The 25,743-nt window shown below is 42.6% G+C and overlaps 1 protein-coding gene and 1 long non-coding RNA gene across 14 annotated transcripts in view; one reads left to right on the top strand and one right to left on the bottom strand.

Annotated features, from left to right (window-relative positions):
* The window catches only part of SKAP1 (src kinase associated phosphoprotein 1), a 354,748-nt gene that overhangs the window by 52,223 nt on the left and 276,782 nt on the right, over positions 1 to 25,743 (bottom strand). For all 11 annotated transcript variants that reach the window (XM_081166710.1, XM_081166709.1, XM_081166706.1 and 8 more), the window contains 2 exons: positions 24,871 to 24,933; positions 18,948 to 19,057 (listed from right to left, as the gene is read on the bottom strand). In XM_081166710.1, coding sequence (XP_081022836.1) covers positions 18,948 to 19,057; positions 24,871 to 24,933 — 173 coding nt within the window. The remainder of the gene's footprint in view (positions 1 to 18,947; positions 19,058 to 24,870; positions 24,934 to 25,743) is intronic.
* LOC308571457 lies at positions 660 to 5,218 on the top strand. Of its 3 annotated transcripts, none has more exons than XR_014001452.1 (3): positions 660 to 876; positions 2,148 to 2,219; positions 2,715 to 5,218. It is a non-coding gene; the product is annotated as an uncharacterized lncRNA (long non-coding RNA). The 3 variants fall into 3 exon arrangements; XR_014001453.1 differs by having other exon boundaries at positions 2,126 to 2,219; XR_014001454.1 differs by lacking the exon at positions 660 to 876 and having other exon boundaries at positions 1,597 to 2,219; positions 2,715 to 2,874; positions 3,935 to 5,218.

Below are 25,743 nucleotides of genomic sequence, written 5' to 3'. Positions count from 1 at the left end.
CTGCTCAAAAGGCTCAAACTCTCGAAGGTGAAAACGTTCAGAACGAATGCAAAGAACGCTTCTCTTCTGGAACTTCATAATGTTTTGCTAGTACTCTTCCACACTTCCCTGTTCCTCCTGCTGTGTATATTGCAACCTGTAACAATCTGGAAATTTTCTGAGAAGAAGTTTCAGCTGTGACATGCGGGCGATGGAATCAGGCAATAGTCATCTAAAAGCTTGCTATGTGGGCCCGACTGAATTTACTCATTTAGTTTGTAAGCCTTGAGGGAAGGGCCTTTGTCTCATCTTTTTGGTAGATGTGAGCTGCTTTTGAAGAAGATCTCTTTGAAAAATGGTATAAAAATATACCAACAAATAAAAATAAATACACACACAGAAGCCCGAGGTGGTTAAATCCTGGAATATAAAGATGTAGGAAATAGGAAGCTGCCTTACACTAAACCATCCTTTCCAGGGTTTTAGACAGAGGACTCTTTCAGCCCTACTCAGAGATGCTGTAGGTTAAACTGGGGACCTTCTGAATGCAAAAAACATGCTCTGCCACTAAGTTGCAAGCCTTCTGCCTTTTTTCAAATATTTCAGCACATTAAAAACAATGGCACAAGTAGAAAACTAGCATATCGGAGACATTGTTTGGAGGTATTTTGTAGTTTTCGTTTTACATAGGGGAGCATTCAAATTTCCCCCCATGAAGCCTGAAATGGTACAGTCCATTCTTTCAGTTCAGATCTCAACAATCTTCATTCTGTTGCATCTACAGCTCCAGCTATGGAGAAATCACCATGCACTGCTATCACCATAATCCAGTCAGGGTGTGAGAAATCTGGAAAACAGAGCTGGGACAATGCTGGGCTTTTAACAGCAAGGTTGGAGGTGACCGTCTTCCTTCTCACAATGTGGTTAAAGTCACCACGGAGTAGGATTCTAAGTTATTTCTGTGTTTGTTCCTGAATATCTGAATGTCAACATGATTACCTGAATACCTGAATATCAACATGGCAAGATGCAATCTGCATTATCAATGAATGCAGATACCATACCAAACTCGTATGGAACTCAGCTTGTGGTAGCCACTATATAGAAAACAGTGTGAATTGATATTTACTCTGTAGTAAGTTGGCGGGGGGAACTTGGGCTCTCCCACCAAGACAAGTAGTAATAAAGGTATTAGAGCTGGTAGGAGGGGAGGAGGAGGAAGAGCCATGGCTCCATATCCTTCAATATTTTCTATTTTATATGCTTGTATCAGCCCGATTTTCATACCAATGGTTATTGCCCATGTTCTCCTTTCCCTGCTTATTATCACACATTAATGCTCTTTTCTGCCATTGTTACACTGCATTCAATTACTCTGCAATAGTCTGCTGTCCACCATTTCAAAAGCCAGCATGATGCCTGTTGTTTAGGTTAAGAAGGCTGAGAAGCAAAAAGGTGCTTCCAGATTGGCAGCCTCTATCACTACCCAATCACTGCTTTTTCACTGTAGAATTGTGGGGTGAGAGTAGCCCTTTTGTGTGCATACATCACACTATCTTCCATCCACACTAGTGGATAACAACTGGGGCAGAAAAGAAGCCATTCATATGAGTATGTAATTTCATTAATAATTTCCCCCCTATTGTTTCTAATTTGCTTTAAAGGACTTTGAAATAAAATTTAAAAATCAATAACTTGTTTAAAATACTTGAAAGTGTTTAGGCTAAATTGTAAGAATGGGGGAACAGAGACCACATTGGTAAAATAACAGCAACTGAAAAGACCAGGATAGATAGTGTGACGATTTTCCACAGCAAAATTTTAATTGTGCTAAACCCCCCCTTTTTATTTAAGTGCTATTGTACAAATATTTCAGCATTTGGTTATTTATTTATATGTAGGCAAAAAGGCATTTTATTGCAATTTAAGAGCTCAGTTAAAGAAACCAAACACATGCTGATAAAATGGTGCTGCCAGAAAAGATAATAGCTAAATTGTACGGAAATTAATGTGTGGCAGTAGGCTCTCCCACTCAGCATGTCACTGCACACGTTAAAACAGCACCTTTTAAAAAGATGGAAGAGTAAGAGCTAAGGCAATCTACACCTGGAGACTGCGTTACTGTTGCATTCTTTTTCTTTTCAAGTCAATTTTTCTGCAATCTGCAGAAAGAAGCAGCATGGCGAAAACAGAAGAGAACAACAACTGGATGCTGACATTATACTGACACCCTGTACAAAGTGAGTGAACGGAGCATAGCTATTCCATAGCAAGTAGCTAGTGTGGAAGCACCCTGAAAAAACAGAATTGCCCTACGACAGGTTATCAGTAGCTCAACCCACACAGCAGCTGCTGCGGCGAGTGTGACATAGCAAGATGTGCACTGCACCGTGGCTTCACATTCATGCATGTGCACCAGAGGCAAAGATGTGTACGCTCCACCCCCATACCTTCAGAGATTTAATTCCAGAGAAATGGGTGAGAAGTTGAATTGTGAAGAAGGACAACTCTACCAACTCATAATAACACAATTCAACAAAGCATCCCCCAAGGACAAAAAAAAGAAAGACAAAAATAGTGGCAATGATGTAACAGGGGACAGGAACCACATGTGTTCTTACATTTGAGATACCCCATTACGGAAATAGTTGCTGATCATGCCCCTGTTTTTAGCACAAGTTCTTGAACAGTAGGGGGGCATCTTTATATCTTAGTGAGCCCTTGACTTTTCCCAGGTGTTGTTGAGTATCCTGCAGAAGAACACAAGAGTGGTGAGGTCCACTGCCCTGACAGTTTGCAACCCCAGCCCAGGGCAAAGCCATCTATCCCATCTCCAACACCCTAGAGAAGGCACCAATGTCAAAATCTGAGTATCTCCCTCACTGAACCTTTCTGGTGAGCCTCATACAGATTTCTCCATATTGCGCTGGTGACTTCTACCACAAGTATTCCTCTACAGACGTTATGTTGGAGATGACCTGAACCTTCCAGGGCAAAATGTAGGTGGGGTGGGTTTGGTTTTTTCTGGCAACAGGAAGTTTGAGCAGAGACATCTGCACTTGGGTACAGAAAGAAACAGCTCTAAGAAGCCTGCTTTTTTCTCATTCAGCTACAAATAGAGCCTTAGAGAAATCCAGATGGTCCTAATTTTGGGGAGCAGGTGCAGCGACTCAGTGCTTTTGATCCCTGAGGCTCAGACATGTGGGATGCTTCCACTGGTGCTTGTCCCCACCAGTCCACACGTCTGATGGGGACCACGGGGACAGTGCCATTCACATGGCTGGTTCACCATGATGAGTCCAGGGGAAGGTGCGTCTCTGGGAGGACGTTATTTGCCTTTCTCTAGGGCACCTCCTGCCTGTTCAGCTGTGCATGAGATCCTGTCATTTGGAGGTACCCTGAGATGCTATTTTCTTACGCTTAGGTGTGTGACAAAACTTTCCACGGCAAGAAGGGGTAGCATTACCCCATTTCCCAGGATTCTGTAGGTCAAATGAAGGAAAGAGGAATTCCCCACAGCTTCTCCCTTGTGAAAATCAAGATGCTTCTGCTGCACAAGGGAGAACTGAAGGGAAGTGGAGGGAGGAAACAGAGCAAGGGAAAAAGAAAAGAAAAGCATCACCTTTTCTTTTTGACAGCTATGGTTTAAATGTTTACTTTCTGTATCAGCTCAGCTGCACCTTCGAAACTGCCGTTTCATAAATACAACCGGGACGGCATAAGCTATAATTTGGAGATAGCAACCGCAGGACATATCTAGATCCGTTTGTGCTACTTTAATTAAATACTGCATTATGGCTTGTGACAACTTCATCGCTAAAGCGTAAATGAATGTGGAATTAAAGTGTTACTTAGGCTTTCAATATCATCATCTTTTGGGGTCTTTTTTTGTTTTGTTTTGTCTGCTCACGTCTTTCTTTCTTTTTCTTTTTGCTCCTCACCCTCCATTTCTCAGTTTAACAAAGAAAAGAGCCATAAAATCAAGATGCTTGTTCATTTACAGATGGAGCAGGCGTGGAAAAAGAAAAAGAAAAAAGAAAAGGCAAAGAAAGGAAGAAAAGAAAAAGATGGGCCACGTTACACAAGTCTATAGCACTCCCTCTTCTGAGGTTTCTCTGATAGCAGAAAGAATTCCTTTGATGGGAAATGCTTGAATATTAATTGTGTGTGTGACTCTTATCTTTCAAACCCGGCTCCTTATGAATGATAGTTCTCATGGCTGTGGGATTTTGCCTCTTTTGTGTAGCATTTAATAGCCTGCTTTTAATTTAATTTAATTTTTTTTATAAAAAAACAAAACTGTTGATTCGTTGCTATTCTGGTACAATAGCAGGCTCTGGAAGTTCATACCATTTCATTTTTGATCTCCACAAATGAAGCAAGAGCAGTTTCCCCAGTCTCTGCTGCCCCTTCCAGCCCCCCCCCCCGACCACATCGGTAAACTTGAAAGGAGTTATGGGGCTAAAGCAAACTTATTTTATTCCCAGAAATGTAAGCCCCGATCCCATCAATCTATCTGCTTCTCCTCTAATGAAAAGCCAGACCGTATGTGACATTTCGTGGCACCAACCACTTTAAATGTTACCAACATCAATCGGGTTTTTAAATGTTACTCACGTCTTGCACGGATTGGGAAATGGTTTTATAATTATCTCCTGCTCTCTAAACGAACTGAGAGATTTCCACTGTTGTTCTTTCTTTCTTTTTTTTTAATTCTTTATCACAGCCAAATTAAATGACAATGCATATTTATATTCCAAAGCTCCAGGAGATAAAAAATAAAAATAAAAATTTTAAAGCCTAACAAGTTTTGTGCGAATGTGTAGTTGCCTTCTCACCAAGCTCTGGCACAGTAAAGGAAGTTCTAAAGAATTTGATGGGTTCTTTTTTTCTTTTCTTTTTTACGGACAATAATTGGATTTACAAAAATTCCTTTTCTCCAAATCATTGCGAAGTCGGAAGGAAGAAAGAAGTTGTGATGTTGTTCGAGCTGAATATTGTGCTGACAAAACCTTTTGCAGTTCCTATTTTTGAACTCTGCAACCTAAACAGAAATGTTTGCCTCCTTTCATCTTCCTAAGAAATAACCAGCATCCTTCAATAATTAGTAATGTTAAGAGGAAAAGCTTTCCTCTGCCAATTTTAAATAGGGTGCCACATTGAAGCATCGCCCCCTTTCTCCCCATCACCAACGTGGGCAGATTAGCAAAGTGTTTAGAACTAAATCTTTGTCTAATAAAGGCAGAGTTGGTTTTCACCAAGAGCTGCTTGTTATAAACCTGCCTTTGGAAAATGGAAGGAACGTCGCATTTAAAGACACAAATTTCCCTGATAATATATTCGAATGGAAACGCACCGAATCCACTACGACACGGGCATAACTAATAAATTTGCAATATTTCAGCCTCAACAGCCTACAACGGTTCGTTTTAAAGATTTATGTGGTAAAAAATTACTCGGCGATGAATGGAGTTTATTCTGTGCCGGATTGGAAGGTATAAGGAATTAAACTACTGTCTTTAGCAGTGTATTTATTATTACCTCTGTCAAAGAACGAAGACTTTAACAGCATCCATGATAAATTTCAGCACAGAATAAACGGGGTGAGGGAACGGCACACATGCAAACACGAGCACATATATATTATATAAAAATATTACACACAACACTCTGGAAAATCCTGCACATGTCTGCCTAGTTCTTTTTGCGTACTGGATCATTTGCGTTTCCAGACCAAAAGAAAAATAAAATTTGGAACTCGTATAAGGGCCGTTTATTATATCATATAGGGGACTGTAATATTCTGGAATACATGATGTCTCTTTAAATCAAATTATGCTTCTAAAAATAACAAGCAGCTCAACGCCCAGAAAACATTCCTATGTGGAAATGTCCACGTGGAGGATAGAGAGGAATGCAAGCTAGCCTTAATGATACCTGTCAAGATAATGGGCACAGTCTTATCCAGGTGAGATCAGCTATGGAATGACAATTCTATTTTTCCACTCTGAAGACAAGAGCAAAACTTGAACAGATGTCGCACAGGTTACTTTGCTGAATTCGAATCCTAAATTCCAGCTCAGCTTTCCCATTTAGGAAGATGAAAACAGGATTGGATCAAGATAGAAAATCCAAATTGCACTTCTTTCCCAACAATTAACCCGGTAAATAATCCACTAGGAAGATTCCCTATGCAAGCATCGCTGAAGTGAAGGACTGTGAAGCACAGCTCCTATGCATTTTAGCGGGGCTTGAGCAGCAGAACTTCCCAGTAGGTCAGATCTGTCCATCTCCAACTCTGCCACTCTTAATGGCAACCCAAACCTGCTACCTGGCTGCCTCATGATTCGGCCATATTCCAAGATAATTGAATGCAGATTAAATTTAGCAGCATTCAAGTCACAAACAGGGTCCTGAGGGTGGATTCCCTACCCTCCAGCCATTCAGTGACTGCTTATGGGTATAGTGGGGATTCCAAACTGCATTAGTTGTTGAGTTACAGAACCAGGTGGTGGTAGTTCTTCCACACTGATTAACACAGAGTATAAAAGCGGACGTGTGTGTGTGTGTGTGTGTGTGTGTGTGTGTGTGTGTGTGTGTGTAACTGAACCTCCTTTGCTCACACTATGAATGCCTGTCAGTTGTACACTCCAAAGCAGTTGAGAATGAGAGATGTTAACATTACCTATGGATTAAAGAGCAGAAGCTCTGTGTGACTTGACACCTTTTAAACAACCTGACATATTCACAGTCAAGGGAGTAACAGTGATTTAAAAAAAGGATTTTCCACCCATCGTTTCCTTCAGTATACACTTATGGGTGACAGGGGAGATCACAGTTCACATCAAAAAGAGTGTGTGGGTATGATGTAAGCAACAGAGACTGTTTTCGCAGACAGTGGGACAGCCTGAGAATTTGGAAAGGGGAAATGATGGGCAATTGCAAGTTCCGAAAGGAGTTCACGTATTTTAGAAGAGTACCCAACTCGCCATCACCCAGCCTGCCATAGGCAAGGTAGCATTTAGGATGGGAGGGAGAAGAGTGAAAAACACCTGGCGTTTATATGATTATAACCAGATTAATTTTAGAATGGCACAGCTATTGGGCAGCGATAGATTATTCGAGGGGTAGAATCACATGATTCCAGCTCCAGCTCCCACCCTACCCTGCCCTGTAACCTTTCTGTCTTTTTACAGAACGATGTATAGAAAATTACATGGGAGGAATAAATTGTCCTGGGGTTTGTTTCTGGATGGCTGCTTCTTGTCTGAGGGTGGAGATGGAGGGGGGTTGTGTTGGGGGAAGCTTTTCGAAGTGGGGATATGAGGTGGGGAAATAGCCTTAAGCCTGAATTTGACCGGTGCATGACCGTTGCCTTCTGGCTGACCTCAGATTCTATTCCCAGGCCTTTTCCGATTCTATAGTCTCCTGTCCCCGTGGGGGTTATTAATGGAAGCAAAAATAACCCCCTCCCAGCCACGACTACGTCTTTCGTCATTGCAATGCAGCTTGTTAAGAATGGCAAGATGCTGGGGGGGGGAGGGGATGATATGTGGGTTTAAGTGCTACTTGCGAAAATGGTCTTAGTTGAAATCAAGGTTCATCACAGCGTCATCTGACTGTTCTTACGCCCCCCCCCCATCTTCCAAATCTAACGCCATACTTCTCCCCTCCTTGCACTCCCTCAGAAAGACCACTAGATGTCACCAGCCCCCTCCTTTCACTCAAGGGTCTGCGGGAATAAAATGACGCTTAAAGCAACAGAGAGAATTAGCAATGCTGGAATTTATTTATTTATTTGGTTGCTTGCCATTCACAATGAAAAGGAAATCCTGGTGTATTAAAATCATCATCCAGCTATAGAATGTATATAAGCTACGCTAAGTTGTGGGGGGGGGGGAGAGAAGAGATGCTCTATAGTGACTGAACAGTGGGTTTTTTGTAATATTATTCTAGAAACAAATAGTTGAGGAAAGAAGCAAAAGCATAACAGTGCTCTGGCTGACTGATCTGATCCCAATGAATATTGCTGGACCTGCAGAGAATTGCGCACATATTGCTGCACTCACTGAGAATGAATGTCCAAGATAGAATTTTTGGGATGCAGAGAAATCCCGGAGGAAAAAGGCATGCAGTTCTGTGTAGCCTTGCAGTCTGTCTCCCATGAAACAACATTTGGAGAAAATATAGATTGTGTTTGCTGAATCAGGATGCTTATGGAAGCTGCTGACTGCATTCTCAAAGTGTTAGGTGGGTTGAGGTAAAGATCCTAGGACTTAAAAAATGAGTGGCATTTGGAGCCATAGAGTCTCAATCAATGGCCATTCAGTGTGCTCTTAACTGAATCATAGGAAGCAAAGAGAGCTGAAGATCAAGGCCATCTGCTTGCCAAAAAGCAACATTTCCCATACTTTAGTCCCTATTCCTGCCACAAGTCACCCAACAAAACACATTATTATTATTACCTGTAATAGTAGTTACTATACAACTGTTAGTATACAACTGTTCATCCATAGATCACAGGGTGGTTCACATCATGCCACAATTAAAGCAAATGAACAATTAGCCTGCCACACCAAAAAGCATATGCAGATCAGAAAGCTCTGGATGACTCAAGCGAGCGAACCAAGCACACAACATAGACAGTTCAAAATATAGCCTCTAAAATCATCGGCTAATCTGAACTGGGGATAAAAAATTCCTCCCTGGTTGCTAATATGATAATCACACAATTCTGAGCATGGGCAAATCTCATAACAGAAATCTATTCCATACATTACATGGCACAAACCAAACTATGTGACTAAGTATACACTTGGCAAGGGACTACAGAGTATTCTGGCTCTCTGAAGAGCACACTTTCATCTTGTATATGTTTCCAAACATTTATCTGCTTCACACGTAACATTTTTAGTTGTATTTTAAAAAACAACAACAGGTGTGTATACATGCTTGGAACATGTCAGCCGGTGTTCCCTTCCCTTCCCCTGCCACATCTCTGGTCTAAAGTATCCTCTGTTTAAAAATGTTGTTGGGGTTTGACTGTACTCATTTTCATGGAATATTTAGTTAGTCTCTTATTTGTGAGGCTCCTCAGATGACTTCAGGCAAGCCATTGTTGTCTGGCCCACAACTTTCATATGGATAATGCTGGTGATGGTTGGGTAGATGGGTTCTTCGTCTCATTCAGAATCCTTGTTATGAGGCTCTGATATCTAACCCACACCAAAGCACTGTTCGCAAACATACACATGGTTCTATGGAAACGAACACATAAAAGTAACATATCCACCAATTCTTCCATAGGAGTGTGGGAGTCTTGTAGAATGCAAGCCCTCTGGGGGCAGAGACAACGTCACGCTGGTGCTAAATGTTAAGGGGAAGTTCTTTTTTAAAAAAATAGGGACATCTGGCAACACTAGTGCCAAGCCGGACCGCTAACACTAGTAAGGTTTGCTACAAGCCCTGAGTGTCGTTTAAAAGCACCTGAGGCTGCAAGTCGGCTAAGGTTGCTGAGCGTAACCACTGACTGCTCTGTTAATGGTGCTAGTGAGGAGCTCCAGAACAGCTTTATCAGTTGTGCCAGAGGTGCGTTTCTAGCTCAAATTCTCCATCTTTGCCGTGTTCAAGAAGATTGCCTAGGTTTTAATGCCGGAGCCACAGCAGTAAAAAAGATGAACCACTTTTTTTTTTTTTTAAAAGGCTTGAAGCTTACAAAGCACATGACATCCTGTCACAGACCTCATGGCGCCAGTCAAACACCTGCAGGCTACACCTATCCTGCGGCTGGCAATGTAAGCCAGGGATCCTGGAGGCTGTGCCAGGCAGTAGTGCCAGAAGTTGAAAGATCAAGGCTGGAATTTTTGAGACATGCTGGTTATGCACAAATGAGAAACCCACCTTTTCATCTCACACAGACAAGAGGGGTGAGTTAGCAGATGTTAGCAGAGTTAGAAGATTTAATAGACAATGTTTTTATCTAGTGTAGACAGGGAAAGCAAGCACAATGGTAGGCTTACCTATGTCTGGCCAGGGGTATTGTTAGGAGGTAGCCCATGTGGACCCTGTGTCTTTCATGCCAAGCCCACCCCCACCCCTTTAAAAAACCTTAGTTTTTAAAACTTTGCTTAGCTGGAGTCTTAATAGAGAGCCAGTGTGGTGTAGTGGTTAAGAGTGTTAGTCTTGTAATCTTGGGAACCGGGTTCGCATCTCCGCTCCTCCACATGCAGCTGCTGGGTGACCTTGGGCTAGCCACACTTCTTTGAAGTCTCTCAGCCCCACTCACCTCACAGAGTGTTTGTTGTGGAGGAGGAAGGGAAAGGAGAATGTTAGCCGCTTTGAGACTCCTTAAAGGGAGTGAAAGGCGGGATATCAAATCCAAACTCTTCTTCTTCTTTTTCTTAATATGGTCAGAGCCTTTGCTTACAGGGTGGGTGGGTATGATGCAAAATGCAGGGCAGGTGAGACCTCAGCTACATATCTACCTTCTTAATTTGCCCAGGGGCACTCTATGCATTTATGCTCTGAACCCTTTAATAACCTAGCAATGCCTGTGTGGGGGGCAGAATAAAACAGGTAAGAAATTTGGTCGCAGGTGCTGAATTCAGCATCCTGGAAATTCCTGTTTTCATTTATTTGTTTTTAATGATTCAGGTTTCTAGCAAAGACTCACTTGAAAGTTATGTGGAAATTCTGCCCCTTCCTTTAAATGTAAAAAAAAAGTATTAAAAAAACTTTGCTTACGGAGCAGCTTTCCCTCTGAAAGTTAGCCTATAATCTGCATCTGTAAATTTGTGTATGCAATTTTTATACAAATTTGTGCTGTGGGTCTGTGCCCTAAGTCTTTTAGTGACCCACCAATGTACTAGGACAGAGGCTTTCCCCAGTCCAACAATGTCAGAAACTGAAGCTGGGTCTCTAGAGGTGCAAAATGTGTGCTCCAATTCATGTTCATGGCCATTTGTCCTTGGAGTTCCCTTCCCTACAGTCACTGGCGGAGGAAGAGGCGTGCGGGGGAGCGCACCTCCCCTGGCAGCACGATCCCGGCGGGGTGTCATCACGGCTGCCCCCCTGCCTGCGCTGCCCCCCGCCTGCCCCACACTCCTATGGGTGGCACACCACGCGTGCCAGTTCTGCCCCTGCCTCTCTCCGCCCCCCGGTGCCAGAGCATGAAGCTCCGCCACTGCCTACAGTATGTAATTTTGCCTTGTTCCACCTTTTTAAAGGCCAAAGCCTCCTAAAATCTAACTAAAGAACTGAAATATAACAAGTATTAAAACTGAGCTTAGTTGGTTAGAGCGTGGTGCTAATAACACCAAGGTTGCAGGTGTGATCCCAATACAGGACAGCTGCAGATTGCAGGGGGTTGGAATAGATGACTCTCAGGGTCCCTAGTCTCCCAACTCTACAGTTCTATGATTCTAGCCTGATGGGTCTCTAACAGCCAGCCCAAATGGAAAGGTCATATATGCATATATTTATCTATACTGCTTTTGGGAATGTGCTCATTCCCTAGTGGAAGGAGTTTCAAAGTATCGTGAAAAGAATGATCATTTTTAGCAGGACATTATAAGGCTCCTTGGTTGTTGCCAGACCAAAAGTGAAAGAGAAATCAAACGGGTTTCTATCCAACCTGATGTTCTGATGATAGTTAGATTTTAGTACAGTGGTACCTCTGGTTGCGAATGGGATCCGTTCTGGAGGCCTGTTCGCAACATGAAAAGAGCGCAACCCGCAGCAGCGCGTCCGCGCATGCACAGGTTGCGATTCGCCACTTCTGCACATGCGAGTGACGTCTGCGCATGCGCGGGCGACGAAACCCGGAAGCAACCCTTTCCAGTACTTCTGGGTCGCCGCAGGACGTAACCTGAAAGAACGTAACATGAAGCGAACGTAACCAGAGGTACCACTGTACAATCCAACTTAACACAGCAACAGGACCTAGGAGTAGAAGACAGCCTCACATCTTAAGTTTGTCAGCCCCAAACTGTTTTGAGATGCCACTCTCTACTCCAATTCATTACAACTAACCCAGGTGAGTGGAACTACATTTACTTGCTATGATTTCCAGTGTTCTTTTTCTCTCATCTCTCCACCACATATTTATATTTGTTGCATAGTTTAATGCAAGGGCTCAGGTATGTCACATTCATGTTCTTCTGTGAACTCAGAAAACATCTTACATGTGCATCTAAAAATGCAAAGGATGCAGTTGCCCTGAGCAACCCCACCCAAACATCTGACTTCCATAAAGGCTTAAGCCTCAACACTTGTAACTTCACAAAACAATGGATTGTCTCAGTGTTAAGACTATTCAGCTTTTAAGTACAGGTTCTTGTATTTCACTCTGCTGAACAGTTTAATACTGCCATGCTGGTAGAAGCTCTGGGGCAGTTTGAATGCTCCCCCCCGCCCCCCACTTTTCTCTTACATGACTCTGAGGGCTAGTTCACATAATTCTTTTCCCTAGGTTGAAATCAACATGAATGGATTTACAGTTGTTGAACTAGTCTTGTGAATAGCCCAATATGGATGTCTCTGAGCCATGAATCAACACATCCTGATTCATACCACTCTCTTGAGTTATCAAGATTTAAATGCTGGAACTGCAGAAGCTCACTTTTCATTCCCACAACTTGAATTCCAACACAATATTTAGAAACTATTTCTGGCTCTAGTGAAGACAAAAACTTGAGACTGAAAAACCACCAAAGTCTAGGGCACATTTACAAATGATGCTTAAATCCCCATATTTGTAGATCAAAGGAAAACTTCTGGGACCAGAACATACCCTGGAATTAATAAGTATTTTGCTTTCTCACTTTCCTTAATAATATTGGCAAACGGCACATTCCAAATAGAGATGAAACAAAATAAAATTTGACAAACTTTCAGAATTTGAATATTTGAATCAAATCAAATGTTTTCAAAAACTGACTTTGAGGATATTAAAAAACCTCTAAATAATCTGCTGATTTATTATTCTGATGATATATTTAAAATAAAAAATGTGAGGTAACTGTTTGCTAAATTCAATTTATACCATCTTTTACACCATTTTATTCTCACAAAAATCCTTCATTTGGCATACTGATTTTAGTCCAGTTAGCAGACTTTAAATCACAATTTTATAGCCGAAATAAAAACTTGAGAATTCCCCTATCAAAAAATAAAAAAATAAAAATCTGACTTGCACTATAGACTTTTAATACTGCTTTGTATACACATTGTTTTTAGGTCACACCCAGAAGTGGCTTGTCATGCGGAGTAAAAACTATCTGGCAGGTGAGCAGCTCTTGCTTACTGGGAGGGAGACAAAGAGGGCTGAGATAGAAGGGAGGTCGATGTGGTGCAAACACACCAGTGAAGTAAATCTGGCACTCCTGACAGTGAGTTTGCACCATGCTGACCACCCCAGTACTTTACCCTCCCCCTCCTGGTAAGTAACACACCTGCACAGAAGCTAGTGTTGCAGTTCCATTCCACCCGGTCAGCTGCTTCTGGTCGCACCTAAAGTGTTTTTAAACATTTTAAAATGTAAATTTATAAATGTGATGAAGACCAAGCTACACATTACATGCAAAGTTAGGCCAGAGGCCCCTTTTCAATAGGAAAAGTCAATTGGGGTATGTTTTGGAATGGAGAAGCAGAGGGCATGGAAAAGGTTTAACCCCTCCAATTGCCCACTCCCCATGTGGCTTTCACGTGTTAGAAGTGGCCACTGGGCTACTAGTGTATGCTTTTGTGTATACTGTTTGGCTCCGAGACTCACTGTGACGTGTTCACTTGGTGGCAAATCTGGATTTTTGGTTGTGTTGTGTGTGATGCAGCCCACTGGGTGTCACTGGTGAAAAGAGCTCATTATGCAAACAGAATAAAAAAAAAAAATCCCTACAGATTCTGAGCCTTTACAGGATTTCAGGATGTTTACTGTTGTTTGCACTTGACAACACTGAATGCAGTACTGCATTTCAGTGCTACTTGAGACCTCGGTTGCATTCCTGAGTGGAACTATCTAAAATGCTGAAGAGGAAAAAAACCCAGCTTCCATTAAAATTAATTTTAGAGAAAATGTATGGGGTTCATGATGTGGGTTCCTCTTGCCCCAGTTGCAAGATCAGATAGATTTTGCCTACTTACTGTTGAATCTCAGCCAACTAACCCCCCCAGCCCCAAAATCACATCTCCCCACGGCTGATGCGCGAAAATGTCAGACAGGACCTTAGCAGCAGACGGCATGCATTCCAAACAACACCAGATGGATTTTTATATTAGCTACTATTTCATGTTCAAGGCACAGCGACCGCAATGCTTTAAAAGGAAAAAAAAAAGAAAAAAGCCAGCCAGCCTCTGCACTGCTGCCACGCTTGCTTCGGCGAGATTAATTCTGCAAAATTAATTGGGACAAGATTGAAAAGGAAATTAAAATGCAGCTGAGTGAACAGGCTTTTCAAACACCTTTCCCCCCCCTCTCGCTCCCCCTCCCTTGCTCTCTAACTATCCCCACCCCCACACCATCAAGCTTTATTAAGCCTCGGTTTCTTGGATGGCCATAGGTGAGTTCTGTTGTCATGCAAAATAATTTATGAAAGGAAGACACTCAGGACCAATTGGTTACACGTGAAGAAGTTGTGCTGGAGCTCCAAACCGGAGCCACTGAAGGGAGTTAAAACCAGGTCATAGTCTCATGTCAAAGGGAGGGAGGGAGGGAGGGAAATAAGTCAGACACTATTGAACTGCATGCATGTTCTTTCACATATAGATGTTTGATATAACTTAATTTTTGGCGGTATTAATGTGGAAGGCCTTTAAAAAACAAATACTTTAGGATTCGGGAATGGTATATTCTAGAAAATGTAACATTCTGGCATACATATGGTTAATAAAAATGGATATAGAATTGCCAAGAACTGCTGTGGTGACATTACTAAATTATTTTGAAGGGGTAGTCCCAGGTAGACTCAGATAAGTGATTACAAATATTAATTACTGCACAAATAGGGATGGGCAGATTATTCTATTTACTGTCTGTGTCAATATCCCATGTGGTCATTCATAAGCCTCTTCTGTCCAATTTCTACATTAATCTCTGAATCTCTGAAATAAAAAACCTGTGCAGAGTTTGTATTTAAATATGTATTTTATCACAAAATGTGTATTTAAATATGAATTTGATTAATATTTTATCCTAAAATATGTATATTGACATGTTTGTTGAGAACTGTATTGCAAATTTGGTGAGAAATCCAAAGAACAACTATGCTCCAAAACATGCCTTAGTCCAAGAGTTGTGAATTAGATTAGTCTACTTAAAAATGTGGACAGAACAAAATTCTCCTCTACCTCTATTCAAGCTAAATACTGGCAATGGAATGGACATCTATGAACTGAATGGATGACTGAAAACTGGAAAACCGTTATATGTTCATAATGTCTAGTTGGATAGAACCAAGAGGTAGCAATAGTCTTGAAAATGAAGAAACTGAATTATCATCATTATTTGACATATAATGTTCTAAGTATGTAAATGTATATAACATTAATGTTAGTAAAAACCCTCTTAATTAGGATGGCCATGTGTTCTACTGTACAAAGGTCAGCCATCTGTTTGAAGGGCTGTCCAGTCTAAGTCTGATTCCTCATCCCTTTTCTATTTCAAACTTAACAAGTCAACTCTCTTCTAGGTTGGCATGACATTAGCTGGGACATGGTGTTGGTTGTGTTGGCTGGTTCTGTTCTGAAAACAATACATAAACCTATCATAATGTGTGTCCCCAAATACAATTTGCAACACATTTATTTAGTAGTGAAAATCGTTTTAAATTGCGTATGTGTATTAGGGATGGTTCATAGATGTAGGGAAACTAGCAATGGGGAACCTCTGGCCTGCGGGCTTAATTACATCCCAAGATAACATCAGATATGGAACAGTTAAAGACACAACTGCAAAGGAACAACTGGATACTTAAAATGCATGTCCAATGACTTCTTGGCAAGTGGAGTTTGATGATAGTGCCAATCAGCAGACTAGCACGGACAATAAGCCCCTCCGAAGTTGTCACCTGATGACCTACCCACCCACAAAGTGGCTGGTGGAGGAGGCCAGGATATGATTCACCAGTTGGATCCAATCCCCCACCACTTATGTAAACATTTTGTTTCTCACTGCTTGATGAAAATGAATGTCTGAACTGATTTGAATGGAAAAGCCTGTGTGAGAATATTTAATAATTTTGTTTATTTATTTTTCAGACTTACGTCCAACTCTTTGTCCCAAGACCTCAGGGTAGGTTATAACAAGATGCAAGGTCTGTGGTACGTTTTCTATGCTGGCCCATCAGACCCAGCATCTCCACTCAACACCCTCAGAAAACTGGGAGCTATGGAAAACAGTGATGGATTCTGGGGTCTCAAATTCCAGTGGCGCCCTGTGCAACACCAAAATTCAGCACCTTGCTATCCGCTATCCTCACACTGCTTTTCAAATCATAGTTGTGGCATCCCCAAGGCTCCACGCCCGGTGCGATCGAACCAGTCACGCTCCAAAGTGCTTTGCAGTTCAAAGTGCATGTCTTTTCTGTAATGCTAGAGTTCCCTGCTACATTATCATGCCAGCATCTCCCTTTAAAACATGTCAGAAAAGATTTGGTTGATTTGGTACAAAGAAACATGTCTGAAGTTGCCATAAAACTAAAATGTAATGTGTGCATTACTTCCAGGAAATTATCCTGCACAAACTTTATTGTAAGAAAAGGGAAATGTGCAAGGGCATTACCATGCTGTTGTCCATGTCCTGTTAATTGCAATGCACACAAGAGCTTCTCAGAGGAATAAGTCCTGTGGCCTAGAATCAAAGAATCGTACAGTTGGAAGGGATTCTTCAGAAAGCCAAGTTCTGGTGCCTTACTCTCCTGTACCACCAGTACTCTGTATCTAATGTAAGACTGAGGATGCCATTTATCCTGTAGCACCAGCATGTCTGAGCATCTGATCAGCTAATCCCTACTGACCAATCTAATGCCACCAGAACCTATAAACCTAGCTACAGTCCAAGCAACTCATCTCTAGTATGAAAAGACTGCTTAAGCTCCTGCTCCCTTTCCCTGATTGCTCCCTTAAATCCTGACTCTTGCCTGGTTTTGATTACACCCATGTCTCTGGATCACTTGGCCTAACACTGGACCACTGCTTATGCCAATTTATTCAACTGCACATTTATAAATCAGCCAATATATCCACTTGCACATTTGTGGCAAAGAAAGTACTTCACATCCCCACACTCTCCCCGCCTTCCTTCCTTTGCTCCCCTCACCCCTACATCACACCTGACCAAGCAACTCAATTACCCTTGCAATTCTTGAGTGATTACACACATGCTCAAGCTATTTTCTAGACAAACTTTGCTGTGAGGCAAGTAAACATAAAAGGATGGAAGAATTTCCAAAAGCAGCTCTCTGGGCTAGGGAGGGAGATGGCGTTGGGAGGTCGGGGTGAAGAGAAAGAAGGCGGAATGATTACTTAGATCCGTGGTTTTCACATTTTTCCAGCTTCAGGGGACCTTTCCAGATTGACTTGTCTGTCAAGAAAACCCTTTGTGTCTGCAACAGAACCTCTGTAAGTTGTCAAGAGTTTGTGTTGGGTGGGGGGAATTTAGCACACTGAAAGAGGATGGTCATGCATATCAGCAAATTCACTACTTGTCTACGTGAACTGAGAATGCACCCTTGAAGACAAGCTTCTTCCTCAGCATCCCTGCTACACCTACCAATCACACCGTTAATGAATTTACTGATCTGTAATCCTCATGGCAGATAAAAGAATCTCACCACACACTCCCCAACACTATACAACTTCAGTTCAGTAATGTTTAATTAAAAAGGTAAAGGTAAAGGACTCCTGACTGTTAAGTCCAGTCGAGAACGACTCTGGGGTTGCAGCGCTCATCTCGTTTTACTGACTCAGGGAGCCGACGTTTGTCCGCAGACAGTTTTTCCGGGTCATGTTGCCAGCATGACTAAGCCGCTTCTGGCGAAACCAGAGCAGCATTTAGTGATTTACAGATAAAAAGTTGTCATGAACCTGGAGTCCAACAGCAATCCATACACAGAGCTGGAGGCTGCAGGTGCATCACCTAAAGAGCCAGACCAGGTTCAGGGCTCTAAGCCTGCTGCTGAACAGAGGACCATTGGGCCTGGGGCTGACAGACAAGAGCCTAGAGAACAACCACCCATAGAACCAGGCAGAGCTTGCAGGGCCAGTGCAGAGGGGCCCAATGCCTCCCACAGTACCCAACTGATCCAATGGTGCAGGAAGCACAACAGGCAGAAGCTAGGATGGCTAGGATATGAGGATGGCCACAGGACTGACCCTTTAGGGACCCTAGTTCTCCAAAAGGGAGTGGAGCCTGGGAGAGGCAGGTTAGGGGAAGAAGTTCAGTTTGCTTTTAGTCTCTGTATGTGTGGGTTGCTTACTCAAAGCTATTGGTGCATCTGCAACTCTTGAACTGCCTTGCCCCATTTGATCTGGGACCTGACCAGACCTGGTAACACCAGCAAGGCTTCCTGCCACAGCAAAGATGTGTATGTTCTGGTAGCCTTTCAGAGGCCGTGCACTTTCCCCCTCCTGCACTGGCGTGCACATCTACTCAGAAATTAAACTAATAGCAGCACAGCATCTCTTACGCTGCAAGATAACTTCCGCCTTAGCAAATCTAATAAAGGGGGTGGTGGAATTATGTGCAAGCAGGGTATCACGCTACTGGTATCAAGAAAGTACTGAAGAAGTATCACAGAGACACTAAAATGAGGTTAGATCACAGTTTGACTGATCATGTGGAGAAAGCGAGTCTGAACCTCTCTCCCCACAGCTTTGAGATGCACCCTATATGTTAGAGAAGTTGATTTCTTTTCCTAGGAGGGATAGAACTCATTGGCTGGAGGCTGTGGAGGTAAAGCTGTCTCTACACATACCTTGCTGAGGATGTATATCAAATCTCCTCGCTGGAATGACAGCTCATCTGGATGGCCACCAGCACAATCCCACAGACCTTGATAGTAATTCACATACTTTCTTCTGAGTCCTTGTAGAGAGAGAGAAGAGAGTGTTAAGAATAGATTATAGCATTCAGATCAATAGCTGCAAGGCAGACTTGATTTCTCCTTTGGCAGTATTTTACGGGGAACTTAGATTTTGGTAATTTATTCCAAAAATGCTGCACCTGGGCCTTAAGTTCACTGATGTTCACCTCTAGTGGCAGTGGTTGGAGGGCGCTTGTGAGTCCCTCCAAGTTGACTGTATATATCGGTTGCATGCAAGCTTCCTACAGCAGCAAGGACGCTTATGGATGAGTGTGCCCGTCGTAGGTTCCCTAAATAAACAAAAGGGCATTTGGGGAAATTGGGGAGATGCCTTTGGATCATGCTGACTTACTGATTCTTTTCCTATTTGATAAGGGTGGTGTGGTGTGGGGCAATGGGAAGGTTTGGCTAAGGTAATGCTGCAACTCAACCCTCTTGGGCGGGCTGGCTGTCAGCATTCTCTCATACCGTAACCAAATTCTGTCTCAAGATAACTGCAATTCTGCAACCAGAATAAACCTAGAGCAGTGATAAGGAACCCATGGCCCTCCAGATGTTGTGAACTCCCAACTCCCATCAGCCTCGCCAGTATGGCTAGTGGGCACAGTGATGGTGGGCACTGCAGCCCAGCCACAGGTTCCGTACAGGTTTCCACATACAGTACTGTATATGTTCATTCTGAACAACTGATTCCATTTCTGCTATGCTAAGAGAGGATGGACAAGTTTTCAGGGTTATCACTGAAGCAGGAGGAACTTGGTTTCAAAAATCAAATGTCTCAGGAAAATTAAGAGTGCATCTGATACTCAAAGGGGAGGGGGGCTGGCTCTGTAGGCAAGAATTCATCCAGTCCCCTGAGTTCCCTCTTTCCCATCAGCTGTTCAGTGGGGAGCTACACTTTCTTTATCCCTGCACAGCTGTTTTTACTCAACAGCTGACAGGTGGGCAACAGCTCAAGGGGGCAAAGTGTGAAGGGACCAGAAAGGAGAGAGGCAGAGCCTTCATTAGCATTACAATGCAGGGGACAAGTCCCTCTTTGTAGTTTGCTTTGTAAGGTGTGCAATTATAGCTCCTTCTTCTGCAAGGAGATTTGTCTTAGGAAGCAAGAAAAACTCCAGTTGCATGATGTCTGCAGTTTACAGATAGGCAAAAAATCATCCATGCATGTTGGAGATTACACACATGTAATCTTCAGGATGCAATGGCATTTTGGAATTTGGGGCTTTGAACAGCTATAAGGCAGAGTTTGTAGTTCAGCTGTGCGTTCATGTCTGCATTCTTCTCCTTGGATTGCTGAGCTCTTTTTGCACAGTCGGGAGAGATGCAGGTGTTTTTATAACACACTTAGAAATGTTTTTTAAAATGTCTATGGAGAAAATGGAGGATGAAACTTCAGTTACCAAGAATTACAGGGCCTTTTCAGCAGTGACTCCTACCCCACTTAACAAATTTGATTTCAAATCAGAGATGCCTCATTCCTCGTTAATTTTAAACAGTGTCTTAGAAGCTTAATTTTTATCATGGCCTTTGAGGGCTAATTAAGATATGCAAGTGAATTTTTGTCTTTTAAAGCTATGTTATTTTCCTTTTATTGTATGGTCTGTGCATTATGGATGGAAATGATAGCTGTGTGTGTGTGTGTGCATTAAAAGTGCGTGATTGTCTGCAAGTCTGCTCCCACTCACTATTTGAATGAAGCCTTCAAGAGTTTTTCATTAGGGTGCTAATGAAAAGAAAAGGTGCCTGTCTCTGCCTAAATGCATGCATTAATAGTCTGGTAGTTTTTCAAGGAGGTTTCACCTTCCATTTCAGTGACAGGATTCCCACAGCTAAACTCTTGTGCTTTTGTGGCTCAGGAGCTTATGCCAGCCCCCTTCCCCAGTTGCTTTCTCTTGCTCAAAATTTAGGGTGTGCCATATGCCCCCAATGGAGTCCTGGCTGTGATACAGAATAGAAGGCCCACACGAGGAGGAGGGCAGGAAAGCATTATTATTTGGATGCATAGGCGCCGACTCCATGGGGCTTGAGGGGGCTCGAGCCCCCTCAAAAAAATTTTGGGGGGGCTCAGCCCCCCCAATAATCTCGGGCGGGCGCCCTTCCAGCAGAGCGCCGCCGCCGTCCCCCGCCTCCTCCTTCGCCAGCCAGCCAGCCGCGCGCCCTAATCGGAGAGCCCCGGCCGGAAATCCCGCGAGAACAGGGGAATCCCGACTGGCCACACCTCCCAGCCAGCCAATCGGCTGGCTGGGGGGCGTGGCTTGCCCTATTTAGGGCCGGAGCCACTTTATTTGCATATTCATGAGCTTATTTATTATTCATGAGCTTTCCCGGGCCCCCCCAATATTTTTTCTAAGTCCGCGTCCCTGTTTGGATGTAAGGGACATTAGGATAAGAAACCCTCAAATTAGTGTGGTCAATTTTAGATTACCTAAATTTGTTGAAATGAGTAACGGCAGAGCAGGGAGAACACAAATCTCAGCAACGGTACATGCAAAAAAGTAGGTCTACTTCTTTTGTGTGAGATATTGAAAAGGGAACAGGGGGTAAGACACAAAACAGGGAAGAGAGTAAAGGAGATCATGTAGAAAATTAAAAAATTGCTCAGGGCTCAGAGCTTCTCATCTAAAGAGAGAAGCAAGCATGGGGCTTATCACTAGGCAACCATAGATGGGAAGATTCAATAGTCAAACTAGTTTTTCTCCCTCTTGTTTTGAATTTTAATCTTTCTCCCACCCCCACCACATTTGTGTATGTCTTAGTCAGCTTCATATTATTTCAGGCTTCCCCAGGAGGCTGATGTTGATTCCTGGTTCCCATTTCCTTACATAACACAGAGCTATCTGAGCAGCCTGAATAAGGAGTCTGCACATCTCTGCACCCCAAAATGAATTTAACACTACCCCAAATTATTTGCCCTAACGTCCTCTGCAAGATGCCCTAGCACTGTCTCCAGTCTAAAGCGTCATCTCTGCCTAAATCATTCCCAAGTGTGACACATCCATGCCAACGACTGCCACACCATGAATATTCCTTAAGCCCATTAAGCAAAATTCTCCTGCAACTTTCATTAACAGCTTCCTCCTCCTTTTTAAATTGTCTTCTGTTTAGTGTGGTCATGGCATTAACAATAAATTGCCTTTTATATTAGTTCCTGTTTCCGTAAGGAGGAGGCTTTAATTACTGGTTGCAATTGCACACACAACAGCTAGTGTGGAAGCAATATGAAAGCAAACTCCCACCATCCCATACTATACACCATATTGGCTGCGGTTGATAGTATGTGGAGTCTAACAGCATCTGGATAACCCTGCTTTAGGTAACATTGATTAGCAAGCTAGTTGAAAAGCGCCGTCTGCAGAAACTCCTTCACAAGTTAAAAAGAGAGAGCTGCTAAATAGCTAAGATCTGTATATTAAGAAAGCCATTGTTAAGGAAACATTTGGTACAAAAAGAAATAAAATGATTATAATAATTTACTTATATAGTGCTCCTCCCTTCACTTAATAGTGATTTACATGAATATAATAAAGTAACAATAAAAGCATATTAGTTAGAAATCATTAAAATCGTTTTTAAAATGGATGTAGGGGAGCGTGTGTGTGTGTGTGTGTGTGTGTGTGTGTGTGTGTGTGTAACCAAGCATTTTTAGCTGAATTCAATAGTGCAGGTTTTATTTTAAGGAAGAGCTGAGCTCCAAGAACTGTTTTCAGTGCCAGCATTCAGCTATGAAAAATATAAAGCAATCATACAGAGCATCCACGACTGAGCATGTGAAGAGTGAATCTGCTCTTTTACGGAGGAAACCACAGCCAATCTTCATCACACATCTCAGCTAAAGGGTCAGAATTTCTTGCTCCCATGCCATAGCTTCTAATAGCTTCTGGGGGATGTGAGCCCCAGTATTTCCTTTGGAAATAAGTGCTGCAATAGTGCTTCTTCTAAGATGCTTCTAAAATGTTGGAAATGGGAATACCATCTTAGTGGCCTTGACAAAATACAGTTTACTAGAACACTGCTGTTTCCTGCGCTGCAGACAAAAAGACAACACCCAGAACTGCAGGAAGCTCAAAGCAGCTCTGCCTAAGTGCTTCTTTCCTGAACTGGGCCCTTACATTCCAACAGAGAGAGAAGCAAGTGGGCTGGTGGGTAGGTGGGACAGGACTGATCCAGGAAACAGGTTTTCTGCGCAGATCCTGCATGGCTTCAATTCTCAAGGAAAAAGCAAGGGTGGGAATGAAGGTGCTTGAGCACTCTGGAAGAGCAGGCAGCCTGTGGTGGCTGGGCGTAATGACTGAGAAGGCAAACTTTCCAGTCTACAGAACTTCCCTGCTCTCCTTTCCTCTTGGCGCTGGTAACTGTGACTCTCCTTTCACCCTGCCTTTGTTTTGTTACTGGGTCTGTATCCATCTCCTCCTTCGTTTTTTCCATAAGCTTTTCCTCTTTTGCTTTCCTCACTCCTGACAATTCTCTTTCCCCTCCGCCCATCTGTTGCCCAAGTTTTACGAGCCTGGCTCCTTCTCAAAGACTTTTTGGTACCTGTTTCCTGAACAAGGAGGGGTGAGGGAAGTAGGAATATTCAAAGCATTTGCACTTGGGGGGAAAACAGCAGCCAAGAACTGGATGCTAAATTAGGCAGCCTGATAGAAGTAAACATCCTTGATCTGTCAATCTTAACCCACTATAGATTTAAGGATGGAGGAGTGGTGCGCCGTATTCCTCTTTCATCTTTTGTATTTAAATTTTACACTATGAAAGGCCTATTTCCTATCTTGGGATTAAGAAATTCTACATCTGTTCAATTTGCTTAATTTGGACTGATGGCCAGGGAAAGGTGTGTTTCCTCCTCACCATCAGGGTATGTGCTTTGCTTTGTAGGGATGGTGAAGCATAAATTTTGGACTGCTTGATGAAGATCAGTATAAAGAGTACAATTCCCACAACTGCATTCCCCTGGAAGGCGTGGAGGTGTCCCACTGGATTTGCCTTCTCTGAGATTCCTTTAGATTCTTTTCCTGCAAGGATTCCAGCAGAGCTACAAGACAGGAGTGTCAACTGATGCATGTGGTGTGACACGCACATACACAATTAATGATCCAGGTTTTAATTGATTGATTAAATGTCAGCATGTCTATATGTTGCCCCCAAACATAGGTGAACTATTAAGGATGCTAGGGGAAGGGTGTATACTAAGTGTACACTAAGGATGTTAGGGGAAGAGAATTTACACTTTAACTAACAAATGTAGTTGGTCTCTAAGGTGCTACTGGACATTTTTTAATTTTTTTATTTCGACTGCGTCAGACCTACACAGCTACCTACCTGAATCTAACAAAGGCTAGTAATTGTTAGAAAGAAATGGCACTCTAAATGTTTCTCTTTTTTTTAGATTTGAGAAAAAGATACAGTGCCTAGCCGAGTAACACATTGTAGCCTCCCAAACCCTTAGAAAATTAACAAGCTCAAAGGCCATCAGTACTGAATATGATTCATGTTTGAAAGTTGTACTGTATCTATGGCAATTTCAGTCAAGCACTGTCAGCTTGGGTTGCCTGTGGTTCTTACTGCAAGGAAGAAAGTAAAAGAAGGCTGACTCAGGGCTGTTCTATATATAATGTGGCAGCAGACCCAGGTTTGTCATCAAGTATACAACTGACAAGGAGCTGCAGCCAAATTTTGTGTGTGGACCTGTGTAATATATGTGTGTCCAAATATGGTTTTGTTTCTTTGGTGTACACCTTGCAATTATGGTGGTGATGATGACGATGATGTAATGCATGCTGATCTGAAAGCAGTTCCAAACTGATATTTTATCTTTTACCTGTCTTCTCCATGCTTCCAGCATCTTCTCTGCCATCTGAAGTGGACAAACCAAGTTCATCATCTACAATGAGATAAAAAGTGAAGTAAATCTAGCAGTTTCTGCCAGAAAACTAATTTTGCAAAATTATACTATAATCTGGATTTTAGACCCAAGATAGCTTTAAAAATAACCACAAAACAAATATAAACATCTGTGACTGCCCATCACTATTTGCATGTGGAGGGGGGGGGATGTTTCTAAAAAAACAATGGAACAAAGTACTTGGTAACTGACTTATGTGCTCCAGAGCACCAGTGCATAATTTGTGCCATGACTCTGCCTTGGCATCTAGTTCTACAAAAAAAGGGCAAGATTAGGATAGCAAAATTCTACCTAGCACTAGATCTTTACCTTTTCATTTGCTATCAGAACGTCCATCACTGATGCTTTTTTTTATCCTCAAGAACTTCTTAAGTATGTTGCCATCCATTTGCAGAGAGACTCCATTTTATCAATAAAATATAAAATAAAATAAAATATTTAAAACTCTGCTGCCATAGCAGTGATGGTACAAGGCAGCAACAGAATATAGGGTTGGCCCTACCATTAAGCAGTCAGGTCACATGATGCTATGAGGCGGGCAGTGGCAGAAAAGTGGTGAAAGGCAGAATTGTGTGGGCCACATGACCTGCCCCACATCCCCTAAACTAGCCTGCTGCCCTCAGGTACAGTAGAGGGTGCTCTCTCACTGCCATTGTAAAGGGAAGATTCGATTGACACAAAGTCTGTCAGCTTCTGTACACAGAATGGGAGTGGATACAACTCTGTTCTTTCCTCTGGGCAGCAAAATGTCTTGGGATGGGCCTGCAGAGGATATTTTATGTGGACAGC

Source organism: Podarcis bocagei (genome assembly GCF_964188305.1).
Source record: "Podarcis bocagei genome assembly, chromosome: 13".
Taxonomy (NCBI): Eukaryota; Metazoa; Chordata; class Lepidosauria; order Squamata; family Lacertidae; genus Podarcis; species Podarcis bocagei.
The sequence above is the reverse complement of the archived record's forward strand: the minus strand, read 5'-3'. Positions and strand labels throughout refer to the sequence as shown.